Source organism: Tasmannia lanceolata, unplaced genomic scaffold (genome assembly GCF_043159265.1).
Source record: "Tasmannia lanceolata isolate RefF3 unplaced genomic scaffold, GAP_Taslan_0.1 ptg000015l, whole genome shotgun sequence".
In the NCBI taxonomy this organism is placed as follows: Eukaryota; Viridiplantae; Streptophyta; class Magnoliopsida; order Canellales; family Winteraceae; genus Tasmannia; species Tasmannia lanceolata.
This window is the reverse complement of record NW_027518692.1, coordinates 63,104,793-63,132,327: the sequence shown is the minus strand read 5'-3', so window position 1 is coordinate 63,132,327 and position 27,535 is coordinate 63,104,793. Positions and strand designations below refer to the sequence as shown.

The window sequence follows — 27,535 nt, the reverse complement described above, 5'->3', positions numbered from 1 at the left end:
GTCGGTGAGAAAGACGCGATCAGTGAGTTGTTTGAATGAGTTATGATAAGGAATTTGAATGGATCGTGACCGTGATCAGGACCGTCCAAAATGAAGGCACACCAAACCAACCCATTACAAAATGAAGGCACACCAAACCAACCCATTATATAATTGCAACCATAGAATTCATGGTCACCTGATCGAGTACTCTTAATAGAGGCAGTTGAAACTAACCCTCGGGGGACCAATTGTGTTGGATAGCTCAATTAATTTGTTTTGGTACGATGAAACCCAGCGGCAAAGGATCCACGTCACTCAATTACATTTATATCACACTGAAAAATATAAAATTAAAGGAATAATAAATGAAGCTGAGTTACATGGATCCAATGTGATGCCTGTGTGTTTGGTTGCACAAAAGCTAGGATGGCTTAAGGATTTTGCTTGGTATTTGGGTGCCTCTTAATTATAACTTCTTATCTGGTTGCTAAAATAGCATTGAAACCTCTAGAAACTCCCAAGTATGTCTCCTAGCTAATCACTACATGTGTTGATCTGTCACCCTTGTCCCCTCCCAAAGTGATCCGAGCCCGAAACCACAAAAAAATGTGGAATCTCGCATGGAATTTATTGGTAATGATGTTTTTTTCCCTCTTTCCCTCCCCTCTTCCTTCTCTCTTTCTCTATTCTCTCCCTAAATTGGAAATTACAAACCCTACTACTGCTTATACGAGCTTGACAACCAAACAACATTTACTATTTCTCACGAACATTCTATGAGGAGAATTCTATTCCGCCATTCTCCCTGTCGACTACTACTGATTCCACTGACATGAGTCTGTGCCATGCCACCCTAACTATATTACCTATGGTTTGGTTTCTTAAAACTGATTCTACCAAAAGTGACGGCATCCTTATTTCTCGAGGAGAGAAGTACGGAATGATTTATGAGTATTAAATGAAAAAAATTTAAAAGTGAGCTATGAGGTGTCACTTCTCCCGGTAAAAGAGGGGGTTCAAAATTGCTATTGCCCCGGAAATAAATTGTTTGGACTTTGGACCATGAGTGCCCCCACATGTATTTTTTGTTGCTCATATTTTTAGTGGAAAAAAATGCTCAACAAAATGGCTTCTCATTAATGTGAAATGAAAATTATGAGAGGGCAAAGTACCAAAGCGCAATGAGATAGATGGTTTCAATGATCCAAACCATTTATCTCATAGGCCTAGCAATGGATGGGTCGTGCGTAAAGATCCACTCCAGTTGGACGTTCTAACCCTTTAGCTTGTGCCATGAATACAAACTGAGTCCTTCACCTGCGCATGTCGATGTGTCGTTCACATTCTGCGCGTGTCGACATACCCACAATTGACGCCGCATCTGTATTGAAAAAGTATTTTCCATCTGTGAAAAAGGCAAAGGAGCCCAAGGAAGAAGTGTCATTCCCCTATTTTTCTCAATCGCCTACAATCCAATCCCATGGGACAGAAACATTTCGGCCGTTGAACCCCTCAAATTGAGTTTCCGATCTTTGCCTCCAAGGAGGCACCCGAACACACACACACCTCCACATACGCCAGCACTGACCAACCGCGCCGGGGCAGCCTTTAGACCAAACACTTTCGAGCAGATTTTGTCTTATTCATTTCATTCATCTGAGGTGTCTGTTCTCCTGCAAAAGTCAACAGTGAAGGCATTTGGGCAAAATTCCCTAGCAAATTCCAAATAAAACAAAGTGGAATGGCAAGGAGGTGAGTTGAAATATCAGCTCTCTTTCTAAAAGTATATTTCATTTTATCAACTTGACGGTCACCTTTTCATCTTGTTTCATCAAAATATTGATAATTTTCAATAAAAAGATAGCTGGGAAGAATCAAGTCTGCCACTCCCATTGGCAGATCAGTTGGTCTCCATTAACATGATGTAGTGGAAGCCTTTTTATTGTGATAGGCTCCACTGGTTGCACCAATGGGAAGTGGCAAGGATCACTAGGAAAACATTAGAGCCCCACTGAGATTTTTCTCTCTTTTCAGTAGATCTAACCTTTTTTTCAAGGTTAAGTAAAAAAGATACCCTTCCATCTTCTCCCGCCCTCAGTCGTCTGAAACTCCCATGTCATCTATTTCCTTTCTCACTTCTTCCCAGACTAGCTATTGATCACATCACTCTTTGATGTCATAATCCTCAAAATGTTGTTCCTCTTTCTCGGTCAATCCCATTTTTTTATGCAAGGAATCAGTTCACAATCCAAGAGTGGGAGGATTAAGATTTCCAAAAGAGCTCATAACTGTAAGTGTGGGAAAAGTCAGAAGTTTATGCATCTCTCTAATAATTTTAAGTAATAGAAAGTGCTTTATGGCTATCACAAAAGGGAAATGGTGTTGGGTTAGAGTAATTATAAGACGATTATTACCAATGCCTACACTGAAAGAATGGTGTTGGGTCAGAGTAATTATAAGACGATTATTACCAATGCCTAGGCTGAAAGGGCCCATACACACTATGGTGCATCCATCAAGTGAAGATTACAACATCAGTAGGACTCAAGATATGTCATGGATGGGACACTATAGAAGCCACATGGTGAAACTAACACCATGTAGTTCCATTGATGTGGTCCTAAAAATGTGGTCAATATGGGTCATCTGTCCTCCACTGTGCCCACGCCCACAAACTGCACCGTGGTGTTTATTCGATGTCTAAATCACATGCCCATGCATTTCACTTTCACCATGAGAAAGCTCTAGAAAAGAAATATTCTCCCAGCTTTTCCAATCCTCCAAAAATTCCACAGGAATCTGTCCAATGCTTTTTCTTAAAGGCCAGCCTCACCTATATAAGAAACCACAAACAACAGACTTTCTTTGACAATATTCGTGATGACATGCCGGCAAGTGCTAGAAGTTCGATCAGAAGATCGAACACCTCAGAAATGGTGTGTCTCACTTGGGGAAGATGTGTTTAATTCTTTCATTTCTCAGGGACACAACACTATACATAAGGTTTTCGGTGAGGGGTCATTGTTCAGCCCATTGGGAATTCGAGTCGGAGAATCTGTTGTCGGGCCTCCGGAGCTCCTCTGGAAGTAGTGTTGATTGGTTCACAACAGACAATGAACATGTACTCAGAGCAGAAGTACCAGGTAACTTAGCTGTAAGTTGAACAGTTTTCTCTCCTTATCCCTTAGCTCCTAAAAAGGGCATGGGTGTTCACTGTCTTATCCATGCTTGAAAAACTATAAAAACTAGGCCTTCTGTTTAGATTTTGAATTTGGTAAGTTAGAGGGCTTTTCATGTTGCAACCAGTGAAGGCAGGGGTTACGGATAAAACTATTGATCCCCCACTCTATATTAGAAAGGAACAACAATAAAATTCAGTTTTTTCTAGCTGAACTATACGATTCAGGAGCTTATCCTCAAATTCCTATCAATCAACTGCTCAAGCAAGGGGAGCCTTGTCTATGACCTCATATCCTTTGGCAAACTTTAAGGTTTGCAAAACTGATGACAAGGGCTCATCCCAATTTACCCACCAAAAATTAATAAAACATATAAATTAAGGTCACTGTGCTGTGAAGAGACTATAGTTTAGTGGCCTAGATCAGAAGGGTTGAGGATATGGCCATGATTCTGTTGCATAAATGTTAAACTTTGTTTTTAGAAAGAGGTTTTCAAACATCTTTTAACAATAACTGATTTGATGACACAGGTCTAGTGCAAATATACGTGGACAATGGGAAGGTGGTGGTCCTGGTGGAGATCAGTGGGCAACTGAAACAAAGAGAATCTGATGCCAAGGACTGGAGAACCGGGCGCTGGTGGGAACATGGGTATGTAAGGCGGCTTGAGATGCCAGAAGATGCTAGTTGGAGAAAAATGGAGGCTTATATCGATGATGAGCACTTTATTGAGATAAGAATTCCAACGAATGTATCCGATCCCAATAACATCCAAGAAAAGGCGGTGGAGCCCAAATAAACTGAATTTGTATGAGTCATAAGAATAAATATCAATGACTCTATTAGTAGTTGATTAGTGCAGTACTGAAAAGAAAATGTATGTAAATTTTAAACACAAACCTGAAAAACTTTATATGAAAAGAATATTCTTTTTAGCTAACACTTGATAATTACAAAGTATGCTTAATTTAGAAATTTTTATTCCAAAAGCTACACTGTAAGTTTCTCTGCACAGGAATGGAAGGTTAAAAAGGTGGAATCAGACGTACTAATGAGCCAATCGCCAACTCCTCATTGTGGTAAGACAATATCCGCTCACACATCTGGAAGGAAAGACTTTCCACCAGGAATGTAAGCTTGTTTCATGATCTTCTTCGTAAGTTCATCTATATATCTCTTCGTGTTGAGCATGTGATTTATCTATAAAATGAAACCCATGATGTTGTTTTTTATTTCAATCCAACTACATGCGGGAAGCAATATCAATCCCTTTTCTTTTCAAGGTCTCTTTGATTTTAGCAGATCCATCCAGCCTACCAGAACTGTTATAGTTATTTAAAAGCATATGATAATTAATTAACCTTTTAGGTCTCATTCCAAAAGCCATTTTCCAGTGAAATTTTTTCAAACTCTAGATTCTTGTGAATCCTGCAAGGCTGGTAGCAAGGCTGCACACATATTCTCTCTGGGCCTAAAAGGAACATCTCTTATCAATTCAAACATTTCATCTAAAAGCACTAGTTAGCATAATAACTCAATCATACAAGCATAGTGCAACACTTGGGGCTTTATGTATTGATCTGGACTCATCGACTCAAACATCTGCCATCCTTGCTCATGTAATCATGAACAAGTACAAGCATATAACATCAACATAATGATATTGTTCCTAGAAACTGAGTTTCTTTCGGGCATTTCTTCAAACCAGCGACGAGCTTCAATCATCATCCCACATTTCACTCGCGTTAACAAAGCTCTGTTCCTAATGTGTGTACCAGGCGTATACACACTTTCAATCATATAGTTATAGACCCTTTTGACTCCTCTAACATTCTATTGTTTCGAACAGTGCAACGGCTTCTTCATGTCTTTTGAAGAAAACCAATTTCACAATTTGATTACGATATCTGAAGTGGGCTTTCTAACCTATTTCCTTATGTTTCTTTATGAAATCAACAGTCTTGAACGTGTTAGGCTACGCCTTTTAAATCTGTCCAATACCAGGCAGGTCCCACCTGGTCTCATGCCTGAGCATGACCCCACTCAAGCCCCTAAAACATGCCCACTCATATGACCCAAAAGGGTATTCCAAGTTTCCACTTCCTTCTTAAAAGGAGGGGGCATTCTCGTAAGTTTACTCCAAACCCTTCTTTTTCCCCGACCCAAGCAGCAGGAGAGCTCTCCAACCATACTCTCAGCAAACCCTAAACAGAAACCCATGGGTCTCCTCTCTTGGTGGAAAGGTAAAGAAGCTCCGGCGACGACAAAAAAGCAATCTACCGATACGAAACCCAATATTTCCGCCGGAAATTCTGCCGCCGGTACTGAAATTCCGGGCATGAACGGTGCAATGGAAGTTCCACGGCCTGCTGATGCTACCGTCTTCGAGTTCGGTTCTGCCGCCGCTTCCGCCGATAAGGTGACGCTGGCCGGTTACTGCCCGGTTTCCGACGAACTCGAGCCGTGCCGCTGGGAGATCTTGCCGTCGACCGGCACCGAGGCTCCTCAATTTCGGGTAGTTTTCTAGTAATCTATAGAAACCCTACTTTAATTTATCTATGTGGAGATGGAATGGGTTTCTATTGTAAAAATGATTATTATGCCTCGGAATCGTAGAATTTCACTTGAATTCGTGTATGCAATCGGAGATGAATACAAGTTTAACTCTTATTTCTAATTATTGGTGATTAGTGTTGTTTGAGTTTTATCTTCTCCTGTTATTTTCTTTTTCTTCAGGAAAATCATGGGATTAGGGGTGCCAATAGACCCTCTAACCAAAGGGTTTGAACTTAATATAAAAGGATTTGGGCACAGTTGTCTTTTTTTTCCTCTGAAAAGAACGAACTCTCACGTTGATTGTATCTCTTTTTCTCTCATTACTTTCTTCATTCTCAGCTCTTCCCCTAACTCTATGCCCTAATTAATTAGGCATTGATCTAATCCCAGAGGCTTGATTTTTTTTATGTTGTTCAGATTAATTCGTTTGTTTACAGGTAATTTACTTATTTAGAAGTTTAGACTCGTCACAATAAAGAAATGGATCAACCAAATAAATTACGCCCACGCGCACACACACACTAATAGTGGACAGAACACATCCTAATGTTTTCCAAAATTCTAACTATGTGCAATGCAGGTTGGATGTAGGACACTGAAATTAGGATCCAAAGAACACTCTAAGTATGATCCAACCGATAAGGGATCCTAGTGGATCGTGACCCGTACATACCCAATCCGAATTGCATCAGTTGACACCCCTACATGTGATTGGTGTTTGCTTTTGAGTTTTAAATGTGTTGCATTTACTTGTTAAATGTCAGATTATGAGGGAAATTTGCACTCTTAAGCTAGCATGTAACCAAGTTACTATTCATTTTAATCTATAATCAATTACACCACTAAAATACTCTCCGACAAAAAAAGTGTATAGTAGAGCAACGACATTAGGTGTTTTTTGAAAAAGTGGAGAAGTAGGACTCAAGAGATAACATTTTACTTTGAATAGGTTCAAAAAAGGAAATTGAGAAATGGATAATTGTAGAGAAGGCAAGATCGTTGGGACCAATTACTATTTCCATTTCTTGGGAAGAATCCTATTTTGAGGGTTTAGAGGGAATCAATTCTCAAAAAATATGAGTGATTAACAATTTCATTACTGGATAAGTGAATATATATTATATAACACTTTGCTGCTCATTGGATCTTCAGACTCTGCAATTTCTGCTGTTACAGATTTTCAAATGGCCGTGTAGGTGAGTTTTGGCATCTTGGTTATGCAATTGAATGACTTTAGGATTTGGTATTTTCAGATGCTCTGCCGTTCTATTCCGCATAAAGCCCATGCCCACGAGTCTAGAAACAAGCCATTTGAGAGAAGTCTGAACTCTGAACTGACTTTTTGCTTTTCGATCAGCCATTTATGGGAATAATCTTTTCTATCTAGAAGTTTTTAGATTTGATATTCAGTTTCGATTTTTGAGATTTCTCTATGCAATTTGAAAATGAATTTCATCATAACTATATTTTCTAAGATATTTGGAATCAATAATTAATAAAATCGATTTAAAAAATGAATCTCTCTCCCGGGATGTTTGAGCAAAATGGAGTTGCTGAGAGAAAACAACACATAATCGAGTTACGATTGATTATGTTATTCCATACTGGAGTGCCATAATGGCTTTGGGTAGAAGCTTTCTCAACATTGGTCTTCTTGATAAATTGTCTCCCATCTTCCCTGTCATTCAAAAAAATAAAATAAAATAAAAATTGTCTTCGATCTTTCCTTCTTCACAAATAGTATCCTTAAGGTTGTTGGTGAAGACTGATTATTTAACCATTAAGGTGTTCAGTTGTCGGTGGTGTTTTTGTACTTACAAGACAATGCAGAAAAACAATTTAGCCCCAAATAGTATCCATATTCCATATCTTTCTTGGGCACAGCTCTCATCACAAAGGATATCAGTGTTTGCATTCAGTGATTCTGTATTCCTCTCCGGCCATTTAGTATTCGATGAATCATCCTTATGTTGATAAAAATATTTTGTCTAATGATGCACAGGTTCAAGGTGAGTTTACTTCTTATTGGGACATCCAAAATCGGATCATCCCAACAGACCAAGACCCGTGCAATTCTATTTCACAAAGATAATATATTCTTATCTTTCTGGTTGATCCTTTGGTTACAGACAACCGGTCATCTCATGATGGGAAATAATCACACAGATGCACCATCTCCTAAAGAGGACTCTCCTCCCCCCACTCTACTTGGAGAAACCCTTGCTTGTCAACTATTCCATCTTGACCTTGGGCTGCCAATCATCATTACCGATGACTGATCACATTATCCCTGCTTAATCCCCTTGTTTTGTTGCTACTACTCCAACCCAACATCCATTGGTTACATCATCTCATGATGGTACTTGTCTCCCTCGGGTTTTACCATCACTTATTACCTTTAATTTTCAAATAAGTTGTGATTTTTAACCCAAGAGTATTCGTTCTGTTCTCAAAGATCCAAAATGGGTTCAAATAATGCAGAAAGAACTTCCAACTCTTAACACCAATTCTACTTGAGAATTGATTTATTGATCTCCTGAAATTAACATTATTGATTGCAAATGAGTTTCCAAGATAAAAGTAAAGGTAGATGGCAGTCTAGAGCGGTATAAAGCATGCCTCATTGCTAAAGGATTTACCTAACGTCTAAGTATTGATTTCAACAAGACCTTCATTCTAATTGTTAAAATGGTCACCATTTTGATGTAGAACATGTAGCCGACAATTACCTAAAAGGATTTACCCAACGTCTAAGTAATGAGTTCAATAAGACCTTCATTCTAATTCTTAAAATGGTCACCATTTTGATGTAGAACATGTGGCCTACAACTACCTGCAACCATAGTTGTCAGTTTTGTTTCGTTTTGACCGGAAGGTCCGAATCTTAGAAGCAGGGATCTTCCCTCGGGGTGCCGCTCCCGACTCAGAACCTCGATTCGGCGCTCCTTAGGAAGGAGCTTTCAGGGAGCACATTCCCAACGAGATGAAAACCACACCCAACCCGCTCCTATTACTCCATTAGTAACTCCCTCACCGACTTAAACTCCTCCAACTGTTCAAAGTACTTCATTGAAGCAAGCACGGAGGCAAATCTTCAGAAGGCATGAGGAAAGACGGCATAAAGATGAAGACGGTTAAAAATTACTACTTTTGATGTACTTAAATTTTGAAAGATTATATAAGATAGTTAAAAATTACTACTTTTTATGTGCTTGAATTTTGAAAGACATATGATGAAAATATTATATTAACGCTCCCACGGCGCTCCCAACCTCAGACTCTTCTAGATCCCCACGCTTCCCCGCCCCGGCACGCGCACCCGGTTCGTGCTTCTATGGTCCGAATCATCTCGTTTTGTTCGGAAAACCGGAACGGAATAGGGTTATGTTGCGTTTTGCCCGGGGTTTCGTCGTGCCTCGGCCGAAACAGTGTATTTCATTATGTTTTGTACCCTATTTCGGCGAAACACTTATGTTTTCTCTTCTCTTCTTCTTGCCTCTTCTTAGTTCTCTTTTCTTCTTGTGTCTTCTTAGAATTGAGTATTTACATGCAAAGTTATTTAACTAAATGTCTATTTACTTAAGATTTACACGCAAATAGCAGCATACTCTCCATTTGGATTTATTAAAATAGTTTTAAGATCCAATTCTAAAAGGATAAAAATCAACTTTCCAGTTCTAGTACAAACTTCGACATGTTTCGATCATTTTGGACCGGGTCAAAATCTTTACCTCCAAACGATGGGGTGTTTTTTGAATATTAAATTTCAATAAATTCTATCATGTCCAACCATTATTAAATCTCAAAAGTCCGGTAGAAAAATCTCATAATTTGGTCCCTAAATTTTTTTCATCTAGTCTGGCACTGGTCAACACAGGCATTTCATCGGACCGTGACCGTGATTTTCCTTCAAGTAAATGTTGCATCTTTACATCCTTGATGCCATGATGGATTGAGTTGCAGAGGATGACGTTGTTGTTCCAACAGTTAGTACTTTTTTTTTGAATATTTTAAAATTATAAATGCTAAAAAATTTCTTCGGTCAGATCGTGTTTTCTAAAATGAAACACCGAAACGTTCCGTTCCACTGACCAAAATGAAACGACAAACGAAATGGAATCCACTACTAAGCCTGGAACAACTGGATCAAGAGAAGCCATAGGTTGAAAAGGCAAGTGACTTTGTTGTCGTGCACCCAACCTTCCGAAAGGCATATCTTGGGCTACTGTTGTCGACAGGATCACTATTATTGCATATTGTTGAAAGAGGACAGCGAGCCATATAGGGGTGCCAAATCACTTGAAGTTCATAAGCGTCACAGAAAGAGGCTGTTTTGAGGGTCTTTCAAATAAAAGTCAAAACTTGTTATTTTTAGTAGGGAAGTGATATATCCGCCCCTTTTGATTACTGGGACACCCAGCAGCAGTGTATCAGTGACTGCAGAGGGGCTGATATACTTCATGTCAGAATCATTCAATGGGGCAGATTGCCATGTACACTGCTTTTGGGTGTCCCTAGTAATCAAAAGAGGCGGATATATCACTTCCCTTTTTAGTATGTTTTCATCTTTCACATTTTTAAGTGGTTTTGGCAAGTTGACATCCCACTAGATTAAAATTCACTTAATTAATGATTTCTAGTGAGTTTTAGCTGGACTCACATTTTACTATTTATGGAAAGTGAAATTTTACTATTTTAGGAAACTTACTACTTTTAGTATGTAAGTAGGGTTGGGTTAAGAGTTTTGGTTGGATTAAGAGTCTTTACTGTTTATTTAAGGCTTGTGAACTGATTGTAAATAACTTCTTTTGATTATTATAAGTGGAATTTCGTTTTTAGGGAATTTTGGTTCTCTTTCCCTTGTGGATTTAAGGGTTCTTTTTACAAGGTTTAAGACGTTGATCTTCTTCCTTGTTTCTACTGCTTCCACATCGTCACATTTGCATTGTTTTGTCACTTTCCATGATTCAAAGTTGGCTGATTTGATATTTGGATGTTTTTTTTTAATGGTATTCAACATTCGGATGTTGAGGAGGCTTTCCTTCATGGTGATCGGAAACATACTGTCTACATGGGACAGTTGCTAGGATTTTTTAGTTCCCACTTTCTAAGTCATGTTTGTCACTTAAAGAAGGCCGTTTAGGAACTCAAACATGCCCATAGAACTTGGTTTGATAAATTTAATCTTTTTTCTCATAGAATTGGGTTACTTGTAAAGTTGACTCTTCATTGTTCATTCTTCATGTGACTCTGATGTGCTTCTTTTACTGGTTTATATGGATGATATTATTGCAACCGAGCGCAGTTCCTCGTTGTGGGCTCTTCTTTATTCACTAGCAAATGTTTTTGCTATATAGGACTTTGTTGGCAATCTTCCGAGCTACTTCTTCCACAAACTAGGTATGGTTCAGATGTACTTTTTAAGAGCTACTATGATCAGTTGCAATGCTATTGGGACTACAATGTCTATGAAGCATGATCTTTTTCGTCCATATGATCCTCTCTCCAATGTCTATGAAACGTGATCTTTTTCGTCCATCTGATCCTCTCCACGACCCTTTGAAAATTTATAACATTGTGCGAGCTCTTCAGTATCTCACTTTGGCACAGCGCACAGCCAGATATCTCCTTTGTAGTCAACCTCGTCTCATCTATAGCGATTCAAGCGTATTAGATGGTATGTTCAAGGAATTATGTTGATTGGTGTTCAGATCCTCTCTACTAGTACTGTGGAGCTCTATGGATTCTCTGACAATCACTAGGGTAGGTCTCTAATCACACAGCACTTGTGATGGGGTACTGTACTTTCCTTGGCTCTAATTGCTTTTCTTGGAGTATCAAGAAACAACCCATGGTGGCACTTTCGAGTGCCGAGGTTGAGTATCAGTCCATAGCCTCTACTTTTTTTTTCTTATGACATTGGGTATTCCACCCCATTTAGGGCAGGACAGTCCATAGCCTCTACGACGGTAGAACTTTCGTGGCTGTCTTTCATATTATGCTATCAATCTTTGAAGGTCGCCTGCACTTTTATGTGACAACCTTAGTGCTTTTCATCACTAAGATATTGAATTGGGCTGCCACTGTGCTTGGAAAAAAAAAGGTGCATTGAAGGTGTCGTTTACAAACTTTGTTTCGTTTTCCTCAGCAAGCTGATATTTTCACCAGCCTCTTTGGGACAAGATGGGAGTTTGTATTTTCTACTCACCCAAGTTGAGGAGTTTAGTCAGGGTGATCATAGCGGATTATGATCACGATCATCACGGCCACCCGATCAGTCAATTACTATGAAGTCTAAATATTCTGTAAGAAAGAGAGCCAGTATAGTTCTATTCTTGCTAGAGTCAGTTTCATTGGTCCCCTCAGTTTGACTACAGTCGATATTTGGTATTATATTATCTTATAGACTAGTGATATTTAAATTGATGGCGCTATAGCTTGTTTCCAAGATTCAGCAGCTTGACCGGACCAAGCCTCTGCAATTTTAGAATCTCCTTGCTGAATGGCTTGTTCTCCGCTGTCGGAATAGGTTTGTCAATGACCCGTTCTCGCCAATTGGAATAGGTGTGTGAGTTCCTTCCCTTAGAGCCGTACCTGAAGGTCTAGAACTCTGACAATCTTCCATAGCCACTTTTCTTTTAAATTCTTCACCTACAGGCGTACGACTGTACGAGTTGCAGCTTCCAAGGCCAGTTCACTCTGGTCTCCTCTTCACAATGTCATATAGGATATTGGTAGATGCTCTCGATCTACAAAGAAATAGCCAATGTCCGGCCCGTGCACAAAGTGATTTTTAAGCACCATCTTTCATTACTTCTACTTTATTAGACAATGCCTTATGTTGTCTTAAGTCTCTTTAGCAAATTTTCTATCTTCAGTTTAACTCATATTTTTTTACATCAATTTTTTCTACCTCAAATCTGCCTTTCCATGTTTTTAAATTATCTGACGCCCAATCTACCAATCTAGGCTTGGCAGTCAATTATCCAAACCATCTACCAGGCCGCCTTTTGATTGACTCTTGGCAATTCTAAACCTTTGAATTGTGGAATCTTTTCAGACGAATGTAGGGTGGTTATTTTTAATTTTCTAACCATCCATTTAATGGCGACAAATTGGAAGCTTAGAATTTGCCGGTAGACGTGGATTTTGGTGCATGGTCCATTCATGTCAAGGTGGCTAGATAAATTGTCTTAGATGATAGAACACTTGGGGTCCCCTTATAGATTTGCTTGCCCATATTTTTTCCTGGGAAAGTATGTACATTCATTATCTAACAACTCTTTTTTCATAAAGCAAAGTTTGGATAAAATTTTACAGAATCTTACATATTATCTTTGAAACAGTCCTTATAAAAAAGCTCCTTAAACTTCAGTGCTTATTCAAAAAGCATGTAAAATCCAACAAGTACAGATACCTGAGCGTACGATGGAGACCACACAGCTAAAATCCAATGGTGTCCTCCTTAGTAAGTTTCAGTCTATCTTTTGTTTTAGACTGTTTACAAGCAAACATTGGAACAGCTTGAATCTAACTCTCAAAGAGTTCTTTGTTAGATACACTTCACGTGAGTAGTCTTGTATGTCCTTTTTTAAGTTTTGGTACCTTCCTTGCCTTGGTAGGAATGCTTAAAGCATGGGAGTACAAATTATTCAAGGCAAAAGGAATTTCTTAAAGCATGAACCCATTTCCTGATCCAGGTTTGCCATATTAATTAAAGTGATCTTTATCTTTCTTACTTTGTCATGCAGCAGGGAACAGTGAAATTGACAAGGGTACACTAGTTTCTTTTATTCTCTAGCGTCAAAACCATTCATCTCCAAGGCATTAAAGACCCCCCCTATGTTTTTGTAATATGGGTCCAGTTTAGGCCCCATTATCTTATGTTGTATATCTAGAGAGGCTCAAACTGCATCAGATTTGCAACTTGGGTCGACACTATAATGCACCCTTGGAACCTTTTGGTTCATTGTAAAGTGTAGTCAACTTCTTGATTTGCAACATGACAAACAAAATTGGCTGAAAACAATGTTAGAAATGTTGTGACCTAGCTAGATTAGTTTTTTTGTTAATAGAATATAATATAAATTTATCACTATACGTACGTATTTTTGTAGTGATGTTGACACCGTCTATGATACTACACTATTCAAATTATGCCAAGTGCTATCTACTAGACGCCAGATGTTTGAAATAATACTGAGCTTGTCAACTAACATATGGTACACAATGAGGAGATGATAGGACCATTAGCCCTGTAGACTAAAATAATTTACTTAAACTTATAATTGAGTAATGCTGCTAGAAGATGTCAAATAAATTTGACTAGGAAATAGAAGATGAATCAATTTGACTGGCTTTTCTTCTTCCTTCTGCTCTGTTTCTTTTGACGTAAAATGGGCGTAAAATAAATTTAACACCCATTTTCCACTTAAGAATAAGCGTAAAATTTGTTTTAAGCCCATTTTACAGCAGAAGAAATAGACCCATTTTCCACTTAAGAATAACCCTAAAATTTGTTTTAAGCCCATTTTACAGCAAAAGAAACAGAGCCTTTATGAAAAGTTCCCTTTTCATTACGGTACGAGGTCGGTGTAGCTTGAAGCATATCTTTTGCAGCTTTGCTCACCTACACATTGCTATTCTTTTGAAGAGTTTTTATATGGTGTGAGCCCTTATAGTCCCATATTTCTCAAAAAGTACTGTACGGACCACACTATAGAATGATCCAAACCGTCCATGTGATGATGGGCCACAATGTAAATAGGTTGTGCCCAAAAAATTATTTTTATAGGATGATACCAACCCTTTGATCTATAGAGGATCTGCATATTATGGAAACCTCTATAGATCGGGAGGCTAGGATCATCCTATGGAAATGATTTTTGGGGCACAAGCTATTTACGTCATATTACATCACATGGATGGTTTGTATCATCCTATCACATGGTCCGTACAATACTTTTTGAAAAACTCATGACTATAAGGGCTCACACCATATAAAATCTCCCTTTTGCATTCATTCCCAGTTTGCACTAAGCAGTTGCATGCACTTGTAGTTTATAGATCATTATCTATCAAATACTTTTCATTAAAGCACTTGTAGTCTGTAGATCCTTATCTATCAATTACTTTTCATTAAAGCAGCATTTAGGTCTGTGTGTGCTTTCTAAGCTGAGAAATCTAGGATACAAGTAAGTAGTAAACTTCATTGAAAGATGACTAGTCCATGTTACATTTGGTAGGAGAACTTAGTCACGAAGACTTGCCTCCAAGGACTATCTTTTCAATGAAATCATGAAGGAAATGTGATTAGGCATTCTGGCTTTAGATTTTATAGGAAGATGAGGTTTTGGGGTAAGAGATTATGACAGTAAATCTCTATCAGAATCCCCCTTGTCAAGAGTATTGCTTATGAAGAAGCTTAAAATCGTAGAAAAAATCCCTCCGAATTTGGCCGTGCACCAAACTAGAATAGAAGGACCAACGGCTACCACGTGATAGCAACTTCCTTTCAATACCCGTCAAAAAAATGGAGCGTGTGTCAAAAGCTTTCTACAAAATGGAGTGATTTGTGACGCCCTTTTAACTGGGCCAGCGTCAAAATTAAAGAATTGTGAAATAAGCTGAGGCCATTACTATGTTTCTAAAATTGCGGAGATGAACGTTGTTGAAAATCATAAAAGGCAAATGATCCACAAAAACGGCCACGCTTTTGTCCCCGAATTACCAAAATAGCCGTACCCTTTCTTACAATGGGGCCCACCTTTCTCAATGATCTAAACCATTCATTTTGTGCTCTCTATTGCAGACCCCAAAATCTTTACCGTAGGATGATCGGAGCACCATTTTTTGAACTTCGTTAGAAAATGAGGTAAATTCACCCCTTTTTCTTACTTGGGTCACACGCTTGTAGTGTGAAGGCGTAGCTATAAATACATTCCAGGGGGTTGGACCAGGGGAAAAAGGTGCGAATAAATGTCATGCTTACCAAGCGTAAAAGGTTAAGATCGGAAATAAAAGAATAAGTCTGGGACATTTTAGGTATTGTACCCTTCGAATTCGATTCCTTAATACCGCTCGATCCCATTTCAAAAAAATTCAAACCGGACAGAGACCTCAGACCCCTCTTCAGACTCAGACAAAAAATAACTCAAAAAAACTCGAGAGAGAGAGAGAGAGAGAGGGCTTCTTCTTTACATTTTACTTTTGTTTCCTTGTTCCTGCTCGGAAAAGCAACGGCCGAGATCACCTGCTACCTTAAAAGACAATCCATGGCCCCACAAGAACCAGATCGAAAGCACCCCTTCTAATCTTCCCCATCTTCCCTGCCCGTCTTTATATTTTCTTCTCTTTCCCTACTCAAATGCCTCTCAGAAATCAAAATAAACCCCCTGTAAATTCCCCGCCCAGCCCTTCAAATGTAAGTTTCGCCCTCCCTGTTTTCTCCTTCTAGGTTTAACATTAGGGTTAGGGTTTCTCTTTCTTTCTTGTGTGGATTTCTTTTTTTCCTTTTATCTTCTGTTGCATTTTTCATTTTCTGATCTTGTAGAGGAAGGAAAACCTAGATGAGATTCCGGTAGACAAACGTAGAAAAATCGGAATATCTAAGATGGTCGGACCTGCGAACAATGTCCGGACTCGCCAGGCGTTCTCTGTTGTTAATTCTGGTCCAGATCTTGGCGGCGGCCGCGATCCAACGGCCAATGCGACTTCGGAATGCGGGAGTGGTGGGAGTGTTGAGTTTACCAGAGAAGATGTTGAATCACTTTTAAATGAAAAGATGAAGGGGAAGAACAAGTTCGATCACAAGGTCGGATCTGAGATTTTTGCTATTTCTTTTATTTGCCTCCTTTATTTCCCAGCTTGTTTTGTGTAATTCTGTTTATATGGTTTTAATTTTATAGGGGAAATGTGAGCAAATGACTGAGTATATAAAGAAACTTAGGGTTTGTATCAAATGGTTTCAAGAACAAGAAGAAAGTTTTAAAATTGAGCGTGAAAAGCTTCAGAACACTTTGAAATCTGCTGAGATAAGAGAATCCGAAATTGGTAATATTTCTTTTTTTTTTTGGCCTTTATAAGTTTGAAATCATTGTCAAATTTGATCATGTAAATGTTTTTCTTTGATTCGTATTTGTTCAGTGGCACAAATGAAAAATAAGGAAGAAGAACTGAATGATGTAATTATGGATCTTAGGAGAAATTGTGCTTCTTTGCACGATAGATGCAGCAAGGAAGAAGCAGGGAAATTGGTGAGAATTTTGATCTTATAATATTGGTTTAAATTGCATTATTACGACATTTTTATGTGCTATTTGTTGTTTCTTTTGACATTTTCTACCATTCCTTTCTTGTCTCTTAATCTCTAAATTGCAGGCAGCCATTGATTCACAGAGACAAGAAAAAGACACTAGAATTGCTGCTGAAAGGTCACTTGCTTCTTTAAATGAAGAGCTCAACAAAGCCCATGAAGAGTTGTCAAGCTCTAAGCAGAAGGTAATAAAGGAGATTTTAGTTTAACATGCTTATGATGAATTCGAGTAAATGTTTCTTGGTATTTTGTAGATAACATCTCTTGATGACATCAATAAACGTTTGCAAGAATACAACACCAGTTTACAGCAATATAACAGCAAACTCCAGATGGATGGTACATCTGCCGCTGAGACAATTTCACGGTTACAAAAGGAGAAGACTGCGATGATGGAAACTCTCAGCAACTTAAGGGGTCATAATGCTTTGTTGCAGGAGCAATTAGCTTCTTCCAGAGTGAGCCTAGTTCTTGCTTTGTGCTTCTTTTTCCCATTTCCCTACATGTGAAGAATTTGCTTGGGATTATCTTATTTCAATGTTCATCGTACATATGAAAATCATATATGCGATTCACTTGAATACACTTGAAGCTGATCATTTAAGTTGGGATGCATGATGCTAAACATTTAATAGAATCTTATAAGTGACAAAATGATCAAATTGAGCCCAAATTTAATGCTTTTCTCTTTGTATGAAAACCCTTGTCAGTTTCTTTTCCAGGTAGTCCACTCTTTTCCCCCCTCGGTGTTTATGGATATTTCTGTGTTATTAACTTGAAGTTGAGCATTCACATTTGGGATGAGTGGTGTTGATATGTCATTATTTGATACTGTCCATGCGAATCTCATGAGCAGTCTTCTTTTTGTTTAGAATATCTTCAGGTTAAGTCTATCTTTGGTCTATAATTTTGTTTTGACATTGGTTCATTCAGTTTCTCTCCCTCTCTCCCTCTCCCTCACCCTCTCCCTCACCCTCTCCCTCTCCCTCTCCCTCACCCTCTCCCTCACCCTCTCCCTCTCCCTCTCCCTCTCTCTCTCTCTCTCTAGACACACACACACACAGAAAAGTGTTCCTGCGCTGGAGCGCTAATAGCTTATCTGCGCTTGAGTGCGGAAAAATCATGTGGGCCCACATTTTTGGGGTGATCCAAAGCATTCATTTGGAAGGCCCTTCCATAGATAGGGTGTGTACTAAAAATCAGATCCATATGATCATCCTAACCCATCCAAAACTGGAGGGAAAAATGGGAAGACACTGTCTGTCCATAAATCTGCCCATTTCCCCCTCCACTTTGGATGGGTTAGGATGATCCTATGGATCTGATTTTTGGTACACATCCTATCTATGGAAGAGCCTTCCAAATGAATGCTTTGGATCACCCCAAAAATGTGGGCCCAGATGATTTTTTTGCACTCGAGCGCCGGAAAAGTAAGCCTATATATATCATGGTTTCAAAATTCCCCAATGCTATTGTCGACTCACCCAAGTTGACTTCCCTTTACCTTAGCCACGTTCTGGTCCAACTTCTCATTTTCTCCTACAAATTCAATCAAAACTCCTTTGACTCTCCCACGTTGTGGCCGCTTCAGCAGAGTACTAGATCGTGCTGCATTGAGTCTACTAGGATTTGCTTTGGTCGCATTCTATGACACAATTATTGTTCTCGGGAATTTCTCGGTAAGGGAAATTCTAGGGATATATTATTATTTTGTATTTTTTCGGGTTTATATCGGGAAGAAATGCTAAAAATAAAATTATTTAAAAAGTATATAAATATATAAAATTTAAGAAAAAATATAAAATAAAATATCATAAAAATATCGTGATATTAACGCGATATTTTATGATAAAATCTGTGTGTGTGTTTATGTGTGTGTGTGTGTGGAGAAAAGTGAGTATGAGTGGCCCCTCATATAAACTTATATGAGGTGACAGCTATAAACACAGTGGGCCCAAATTTTTGGGGTGATCCACACCATTCATTTGATAGGCCCTGACATAGATAGAGTGTTCCCTAAAAATCAGCTCCATAGGATCATCTTAACCCTTCTAACTGTGGGCAAATATATACCCGCCCATTTTCACCTCCGCAGTTCCAAGGGTTGGGATGATCCTATGGAACTGATTTTTTGGGCACACCCTATCTATGTTAGGGCCTATCAATGAATGGTTTGGATCAACCCAAAAATGTGGGCCCACCATGTTTCTAGTCGTCACCTCATATAAGCTTATATGAGGGGCCGCTCATACTTACTTTTCCAATATATATATATATATATGGGCAAGTATCTCTCTTCGTTGCATGGTTTTGTTCCGACAATTTTACATTCAATTTCTCTTTCTTTGCCCCACCCCTCCCCCTCCATCTCTTCCCCCTCTCTCTACCTCAACATACACAAGAGTCAACAATGGTAAAGTGAAAGCTCACTTTTTTATTCCCACTTTGCAAATTCTTTATTTACGTTTGCGATGAAAGGTGCAATATATATTATACTTCATTAACTTATGTTATTTAGAACAAGTTCTACACATGCACATTTCTCAGTTTAAGCCATGCTTTTTTTCTTGATCTTCTCATTTACACAACTTATAAGTAGTAGAAGTTTGTTAAATCCATGTTTTTTTTTTTCCAGATTTTCTTGGAGTTGCTCATTCCCTTGGATAATTATAAAGTTCTTTTAGTCTCAAGTTATCCATGCTTTAACTCCTAATTTCTACCCAATTTATCTTTGGATGCATTATTCTTCTTGGGCATACCACACCAAGCTTCATTCTGCAATGAAAATCCTTTTCAAAAGGCTCCAATGCCTAGTTAGCACTGTGACCCTTTTTGCATCAATGCACTTCATAATAGCGTGTGACACTGGAAATGATATTTCTGCACTCCCGCACTTCAATTTAGTTCAATACATGTTGACCCAGAAGATTATCATAACAGTGAATCCCATTCCCTCCACTGTCTAATTTTGCAATGTTTCTCCTTCTACACACAATTCTGCATTTATGTGTGGACAACCTTCCAAAAAGAATGATCAAGAATCCTCCAAGATCGTGCTTGAATCAATCTCAGGCATGGTATTTCTTTCCTTGCCCAAGTTACACCTAAGTAACAACCTATGCAACACTTGTTTGAAGGCACATGACTTGTAAAGTATTTGTCTCTCTCTCTCTCTCTCTCTCTCTCTCTCTGTTTTTATGCTACTGATTACAATATCTCTTCTAAGCGTGCCTTGCTTTCTATTTTGCATCTCATGGTATATCTTTAATTTTTTTATTTTCTCCGCAACACTTCAGTTAAGACGTTATCATACTTGCCATTCCAATCACACTCCACATCAATTTGCTCTATGCTCTAGCGTTTGGTTGCTTTCTCCCATCTCTGGTGGCTTTTAGTCTTGAGAAAATATTTCTGTCATGGTGTGAGGAGAGGATGCAAACTATACAAATTGTCCTGATTTTGATTAATTGATGTAATATTCGCATTATCTGATTAATGATTTGATGAGCTTATATGATGAATAGTTGGACATAATGCATTCCAAGTTTCAACAGGTTCAATGTTTTGATTTATCTAGGAAATGCTTTTAAGTGGGTGGATCTGGCTGCCAATGGTACAACTAATGGTTGGTGCCTGGTGGAGAGACCTAACAGAACTTGATTCTAAAATTTTCACAAGCATATTGACTCGTCAAAGATAAGAAGTGTTTTATATTGTATCATATTGTTTAAGGCATAATATTTAATAAATTGTGATATCACTGTGTACCCTATATAGCGATACAACTCAACTCAACTAAGCCTTGAAATATGAGAAAGTACCAAATATAGCGATACATATGAGAAATTATTCCACCTTGAAATTAATAAGGATTACAAATGTTGGCATATCTGGACATTTAATATCAAAAAAAATATGTAATGGTTCAATGAAGGGAATGATATGATTATAATCAGAGACTCTTGGTGACAAGAAGTGCCGTTATTGGTACTGTCTAGTAGGGGACACGTGCATCAGTGCATGGCACGGCCTATGCCCCACACAATGCCAATGATGGTGCTTCTTTTCATTAGAGGAGTTTGTCAATGTCATTCCTTTGTATGATTTATTGATTTCACATGGTCTATTGTCCACTATTAATTGCATTGTGTAAATTGTAATGTATATGTTTGCATATATGTAATGTGATCTGCTGAGATATTTCATAATTTTAACAAAGGATGGATCTGAGGCTGGGCTAGTATAGTCTCAGTGGTTAATTTGGTTAATGCCTGCAAAACTCAGTATCTCAAATACTATGATGGACTCTTACGTAGCTTGATTTTTTAAATAAATATATGGATTATAGGTTTGAAGTTATGAACTACTAATGATGGGTTTTGATAATTTATAAACTCCTGCTTCTTTTTGCTGTCATCACGTTCCACAACTTGGCTATGCTTGTTTGGTGTTTTAACTACTGATATTGTTTTCACAGGCATCTCAACAAGAGGCTGCAAAGCAAAAGGAATTGTTAACAAATGAGGTGGGTTGTCTTAGAGGAGAGCTGCAACAAGTTAGAGACGATCGTGACCTCCGACACGCACAGGTGCACACTCTAAAGGCCGACTTAGACCGGTACACTGAGTGTACTGGAAAATCATCTGCCGAGTTGGAAAAATTGACAATAAGGACAAATTTTCTCGAGGTTTGTTGAACCGATACCGTTTGTAAATTTTCAATACATGAACAAGTTTATCTCATATAATATTTTAATCTTCTTTTGCAGGAGACTTGTTCATGTCAAAAAGAACAAATCAGCTTATTGCAACACCAACTCTCTGTCGCAAATGATAAGTTGCAGGTTGGTTATATTTTATTGAGGTTCATCTGTTCAATCAGTGCCCCCATCCCTCTCCCCCCCCCCCCCCCCCCCCACACACACACACACACAAAACCACCACCACCACCACTTGCACGAACACAAAACCAATTACATAATTGAGTAGACTGATCACTCCTAATGACTTGCCGTTATACAGATGTTAATTTTGATTTAATGTTTATTCCCTCAATGTAGCTAGCAGATTTGTCTGTCATGGACAAGTGGACAGAATGTGAAGAACAAAAGAAATTTTTGCAGGACCTACATAATCGCTTAGCAGAAGCAGACATACAAATTATAGAAGGAGAGAAACTGCGTAAAAAGCTTCACAACACAATACTAGTACCGATCTTCCTATTCTTATTGGTACTTGGTAGTACGTAGAATTCTACTGGCACTGAAACTTTGGTTTATTGCAGGAACTGAAAGGGAATATCCGAGTTTTTTGTAGGGTGCGTCCTATATTACCTGATGATGATTGTGGTGGAGCAGAAATGGCAGTTGTTTCATATCCTACGACCACTGAACTTCTTGGTCGGGGAATCGATTTGGTGCAGAGTGGTAAGAGCAGATGTTATTGATTTTCAATTATACAATTTGTTGCTATAAGCCACATTGATATTATTTTGTTATTGAATTGTTTATCGACCAGGGCAAAAATATCCATTCACTTTTGATAAAGTATTCAGCCATGAGGCTTCGCAAGACGATGTTTTTGTAGAAATCTCACAACTTGTGCAGAGTGCCCTCGATGGTTACAAGGTGAGCACATACATTTCACTTAGTGTTCGTAATGTAGGGCTTAGTATGTCTATATTTCAGGCTGGCGAACTCGTTTACTTTGTGTCTTTGCCTCTATTTGGAGCCCAGTAATTGACATTTGATTGATGGCTGCGTGTGTTATATTTTGGGCATCTATTATTTTATAGGCTTGTTGTACCATATAATTTATACTTGATCATGTCATGAAATAAATACTAACCCTTCAGCAAACTCTTTTCACCGCCAACTGAGTGTAAGACAACTCTTCAAATGATTAACTGCTTAATTCAGGTTAGCTGAGCCTTATCTTTTTATGAATTGAGTTGCTGTATAGTGGCTGCAGTTTTATTAGTGATGCCAGACCGTCTTGGGACCCAATCACATCTAAGGTTTAATATTCCTAACCATTGCATGCTAGTGTAGAAAAAAGAATATTTTATGCAATTTCTGTCCATTTTTTTAATGCCAAAATGAATTAACTAAAGCAAGGGGAGCCTATGCAATTTGTGTCCTTAAGAACCCACACGTGACTAGTAAATCTTTATGCTATTTATTATGAACACTATTAGGCAGTGCTATTACTTGTATGCTTCAAAATGATTGCCTGCTAATTGCAGCCAATTAATGACTCAAAAATTTGCCAACCATTGAGGAATACTTCCTGAAGTAGGTTTTTGGATGAATTTTTATGATTTTGCTGTTTTTGTATTCTTGATTGTCTCTTGTGCATGCTTAATTAGTTCTTTCAGTTCCTTTGTCTTTAATATTCAAATTTCCTCCTCCTCCTCATTATTATTTACTTTGTGCTTCATTTATCCAGTATGTTACATTCTCTTTTTCACAAATATTTACAGTTGTGGTATTTACGAGTTTATGGTTTCATGAAGAATGGGATTCACAAGTTTGGGTACATGATCAGCAGTCAAAATTTTGTTCTGGCAGGTCTGCATATTTGCTTATGGTCAAACAGGTTCTGGTAAAACGTATACCATGATGGGTAAGCCAGAAGCTCGAGAGCAGAAAGGGCTGATACCACGATCATTGGAACAAATATTTCAAACTAGTCAGTTGCTTTCCTCGCAAGGTTGGAGATACAAAATGCAGGTTGACCGTTTAATTTTTTGTGGGTTCCTTATTTTTTTTGTAATAGTTTGTGTGCATGAATATAAATTATTTTTCTCGTGGACATATTAAGTATTCTTTAACATCTGCAGGCATCGATGTTGGAAATATATAATGAAACAATCCGTGATCTATTATCCACGAGCCGCTCTAGTGGTCCGGACTTGTCACTAGGAAAGCAATACACAATTAAACATGATGCAAATGGAAACACACATGTCTCGGACCTCACCGTTGTAGATGTGTGCTCTATCAAGGAGGTTTCCTCTCTTCTACACCAGGCTGCACAAAGCCGGTAAGTTCTTGACAAGGCATCTTATTATTCCTATATTTTATATCTGTAGAAAACAGTCCGACTTTAATATTTTTGGCTTGCAAGTTAAAACTATAAATCACATTGTTATATCCTCATTAAATTGTGCCACTACCTTTTATCCTATAATATGGAATGATGGGCATTTGTTGTTGGGTTACGTATACCTTACTTTGCACTTATTTCCATCAACCGTCTGTGTTTCATATTTTTGTTGTGGGCCGTGCCGCATAAAAAAAAAAATCCTCAAGGAAGCATCTCGCAAGATTTAATGATTGTGAAAGAAACCCATCTGTGCAACAACAAATGGGTGTAGATCTCTCATAAGATTTGAGGCTAAAACTCTCTATCCTCAAATGGAAGTTGAGTGTTGTCAAGAGAAACTGATATGGGATGGTAGAAACGGTATATGGGAAGGATTCTTGAAGAAAAATAAAATCCTCAGGGAAGCATGTCACGATTAAATGGTTGGGAAAGAAACCTATCTGTGCAACAACAAATGGCACTAGATCTCCTATAAGATTTAAGGCCAAAACTTTCTAATCGTCAAATGGAAGTCAGGAGCCTCTCTATCCATTCCCACCCAGGCTAGTGTCTGCATAACTATTCTCCAACCTCTGCACATGCAGAAGCGGTTATGGAAATCTGCGGCTTGTTGATGGATCTCGCCTACCAACTCATCAAATCTCCCAGGGTGGGGATGTCTGCCATCCTTCCATCTGATTTTAACGAGTGAGTCTCCCTCTAAAATCAACTTGATCAAATCCCTCTCCTTGGTAATTCTAATGTCATGCGAACAACTGTCAATTCCGCTACGTTGGAATCTGTGATCCCAATCGGGCCGGAGAAGGTCCACCAGGTCTTCCTCATATCGGCCTAGAGAACTCCTCCAACACCAGCTGGCCTTGGATTACTGAAGCTCGATCCATCAAAGTTGAGCTTCATTTATTCAGGAGGAGTCCATCGAGGAGCAGGGGCTTCCTTGTTATCCCTAGAGATGCAAATCTCCCCAGAGATGCAAATCTCTCTCTTGCATCTCCATGAGGTAGAGCTCGAGATCCAGGTTTATGGGAAAAGATTTTGTAATCAATTTTGTGCCTAACTGGTCATCAAAACATGTCATAACTGTGACCCTAGAAACTTTTCTGAACCAACAGCACCGACAGAAAATTTAATTTTCAGTGACCTTATTCTCCATTTGAAACTGATATTCAGTTTCTGTCATATCAGTTTTATCGTGTTTTTTTTTTTTGTTTTTTTTTTGTGAAAGATAATTAGAACGCTATGAAAAGATGAACTCTGGCCTTAATGTTCATGTTTACTACAGTGATAAATCGTTGAATAAGCAGTTGCTAGGATTGGCTTGGATAAGGTTTATCTTGAAATTTTCTTGTCCTCTGTTCAGGGATTTTATTCTTGTAATATTTTATTCCTTTAGGAAGGTCGATGACTTGTTGTTAATTGAGGATAGCAAGTCTATTGGACTGGAGGTTATTACCCGTTTTTATGACTTTACAAAATTACAATTAGCAATTGAATACTACGAAATCGTTTCATTCTCTTTCCTTTTTTTTCCCATCCCTTAAAAGTTTTGTAACTGTTTTTTTGTTTCTCCAGAAAAGCTTGACAATGACAAAGGTACTCTTGTATTTTTAGGTCTGTTGGCAAAACTCAAATGAATGAGCAGTCTTCTAGAAGTCATTTTGTATTTACTTTGCGGATATCCGGAGTTAACGAGGTACTTTCACCTTGTTGAGCAACACTGTATTTAATCATATTCACATACTGATATGTTCCTTATGATTCCCCAGGGCACTGAACAGCAAGTGCAGAGTGTATTAAATCTTATTGACCTTGCTGGTAGCGAACGACTGTCCAAGAGTGGTTCAACGGGGGATCGCTTAAAGGAAACTCAGGTTATTTTAGTCAAATTTCTAATGTTTTCATCTTCCTTGGTGATCATCAACAAGTATTTGTGCAAAATTATACTGTTGAATTTTCTTTTGTGCAATGAATTTCAGGCCATTAATAAAAGCTTATCATCCTTGAGCGATGTTATATTTGCTATTGCAAAGAAGGATGATCATGTTCCTTATAGGAACTCCAAGCTCACATACCTTCTCCAGGTAGGATTCTTCCTTGGAGAAACCACTAGGGCACATTGTTCATTGTTTACCTGCACTTGAATTGCATTTGCATAAGGGTTTGCTTGAGTAAAATGTTTCTGATTTATCATGAAAAGTTGCTTTATGTGATAATTTCTAGTCTCTAAAAAAGGTTTGGAAGACGCATGATTTGGTTTTAAAAAATTGGCCCCAATTTCTGTATCCTTGATGCGTTGCCTTATTATGTACAAGGAAGCGTCTAGGCAAGTTTGCAGAAAGCCATTTCACAACTCTTCTGTTCAACAGGGAAGACCCACCTCATCGCAGAATTTGTCATATTCATTTAATTTATATTAGGTTCATATGAGGTGGCACTTTTTCTCTTGAAAAAGAGGGGCTGCAAAATTGCTTTTGCGAAATTGCCTAAACACGTGTGTGTTATGTGCAAATTTTATTGCAAAACAGTTGTAGCTCTAGTTCATTTTACCTAAAAACTTTGAGGCACTTGTTGGATGCGATTATAAGTTATTGGAGTGTCTTTCAATTATATTTATGACAATTCTAGAATTTCAGTGCTTAAGCATAGGAGCTTCCTATATGCTAGTATTGATTTGAACATGTTCTTTTGATAGCTGATCACAATGCATGGGTTTTTCCTTTGGTTGTTGTATTCTGATTATTTTCTGATTACTTTATTGTCATTCGGGATTTTCATCTTGATGTGTCCTTCAATTATCTAATTGGCAGCCTTGTCTTGGTGGGGATTCGAAGACGTTAATGTTCGTAAACGTATCTCCGGAACCGTCTTCTGTGGGCGAATCACTCTGCTCGCTTAGATTTGCAGCCAGGGTTAATTCTTGTGAGATCGGCATCCCACGGCGCCACACCAATGTGCGACCCTCAGATTCTCGTTTGAGTTATGGTTGAGTTTGGTATAGCAAATTCATAATTTCTCACTTGTTGTTTCAGTTTTGCTGGAATTGTGATCAATATGTGATGACGTAATTTAAAAACAGAAGGGTTCCTAACATGAGTGGCATCTAATTTGTATAGTTCTGAAATTGATTGGGTTGTATCTGTACTATGGGTTGGTGTTGAGTGATAGTATTATCCTTGAGCACTCATCAATTGATGTTGTTTCTTTTCTGGGACTGGATGGTTTGTCGTTTCTTACTCAGAGATCTAATAATTTCATATCATCTTTCTGCTTGTTAATAGATGACAATACTTATCAATCATCAGTAGGTTCCACAAATGATTTAATTCATGGTATAAGCAAAATACAAATTTTTTACCAGTTATTTTAAACTGTCCTTGAACCTGGTTATGTGCTTAGGG

The 27,535-nt window shown here is 38.3% G+C and overlaps 2 protein-coding genes and 1 pseudogene across 3 annotated transcripts; all 3 read left to right on the top strand.

Annotated features, from left to right (window-relative positions):
- Nucleotides 1-2,847: 2,847 nt before the first annotated feature.
- On the top strand, nt 2,848-3,975 carry LOC143892151 (21.7 kDa class VI heat shock protein pseudogene; annotated as a pseudogene). The gene is made up of 2 exons (XR_013255435.1): nt 2,848-3,125; nt 3,692-3,975. The product of XR_013255435.1 is annotated as a 21.7 kDa class VI heat shock protein pseudogene (transcript).
- A 1,292-nt stretch (nt 3,976-5,267) lies between these two features.
- Nucleotides 5,268-5,838, top strand: LOC143846492 (allyl alcohol dehydrogenase-like protein). Its single transcript, XM_077354930.1, has one exon. It carries the CDS (start codon nt 5,380-5,382, stop codon nt 5,686-5,688), a length of 309 nt encoding a protein of 102 aa, XP_077211045.1. The 5' UTR covers nt 5,268-5,379; the 3' UTR covers nt 5,689-5,838.
- Nucleotides 5,839-15,810: 9,972 nt separating this feature from the next.
- Nucleotides 15,811-27,349, top strand: LOC143892953 (kinesin-like protein KIN-14D). Its single transcript, XM_077397876.1, has 17 exons — nt 15,811-16,140; nt 16,270-16,530; nt 16,625-16,769; nt 16,863-16,972; nt 17,097-17,216; nt 17,286-17,489; nt 21,509-21,718; nt 21,800-21,874; nt 22,091-22,237; nt 22,315-22,456; nt 22,548-22,657; nt 23,600-23,761; nt 23,872-24,074; nt 25,749-25,830; nt 25,904-26,008; nt 26,114-26,218; nt 26,945-27,349. The coding sequence occupies exons 1-17, from the start codon at nt 16,084-16,086 to the stop codon at nt 27,122-27,124; spliced, it is 2,418 nt and encodes an 805-aa protein (XP_077253991.1). The 5' UTR covers nt 15,811-16,083; the 3' UTR covers nt 27,125-27,349.
- The last annotated feature ends 186 nt before the right edge of the window (nt 27,350-27,535 follow it).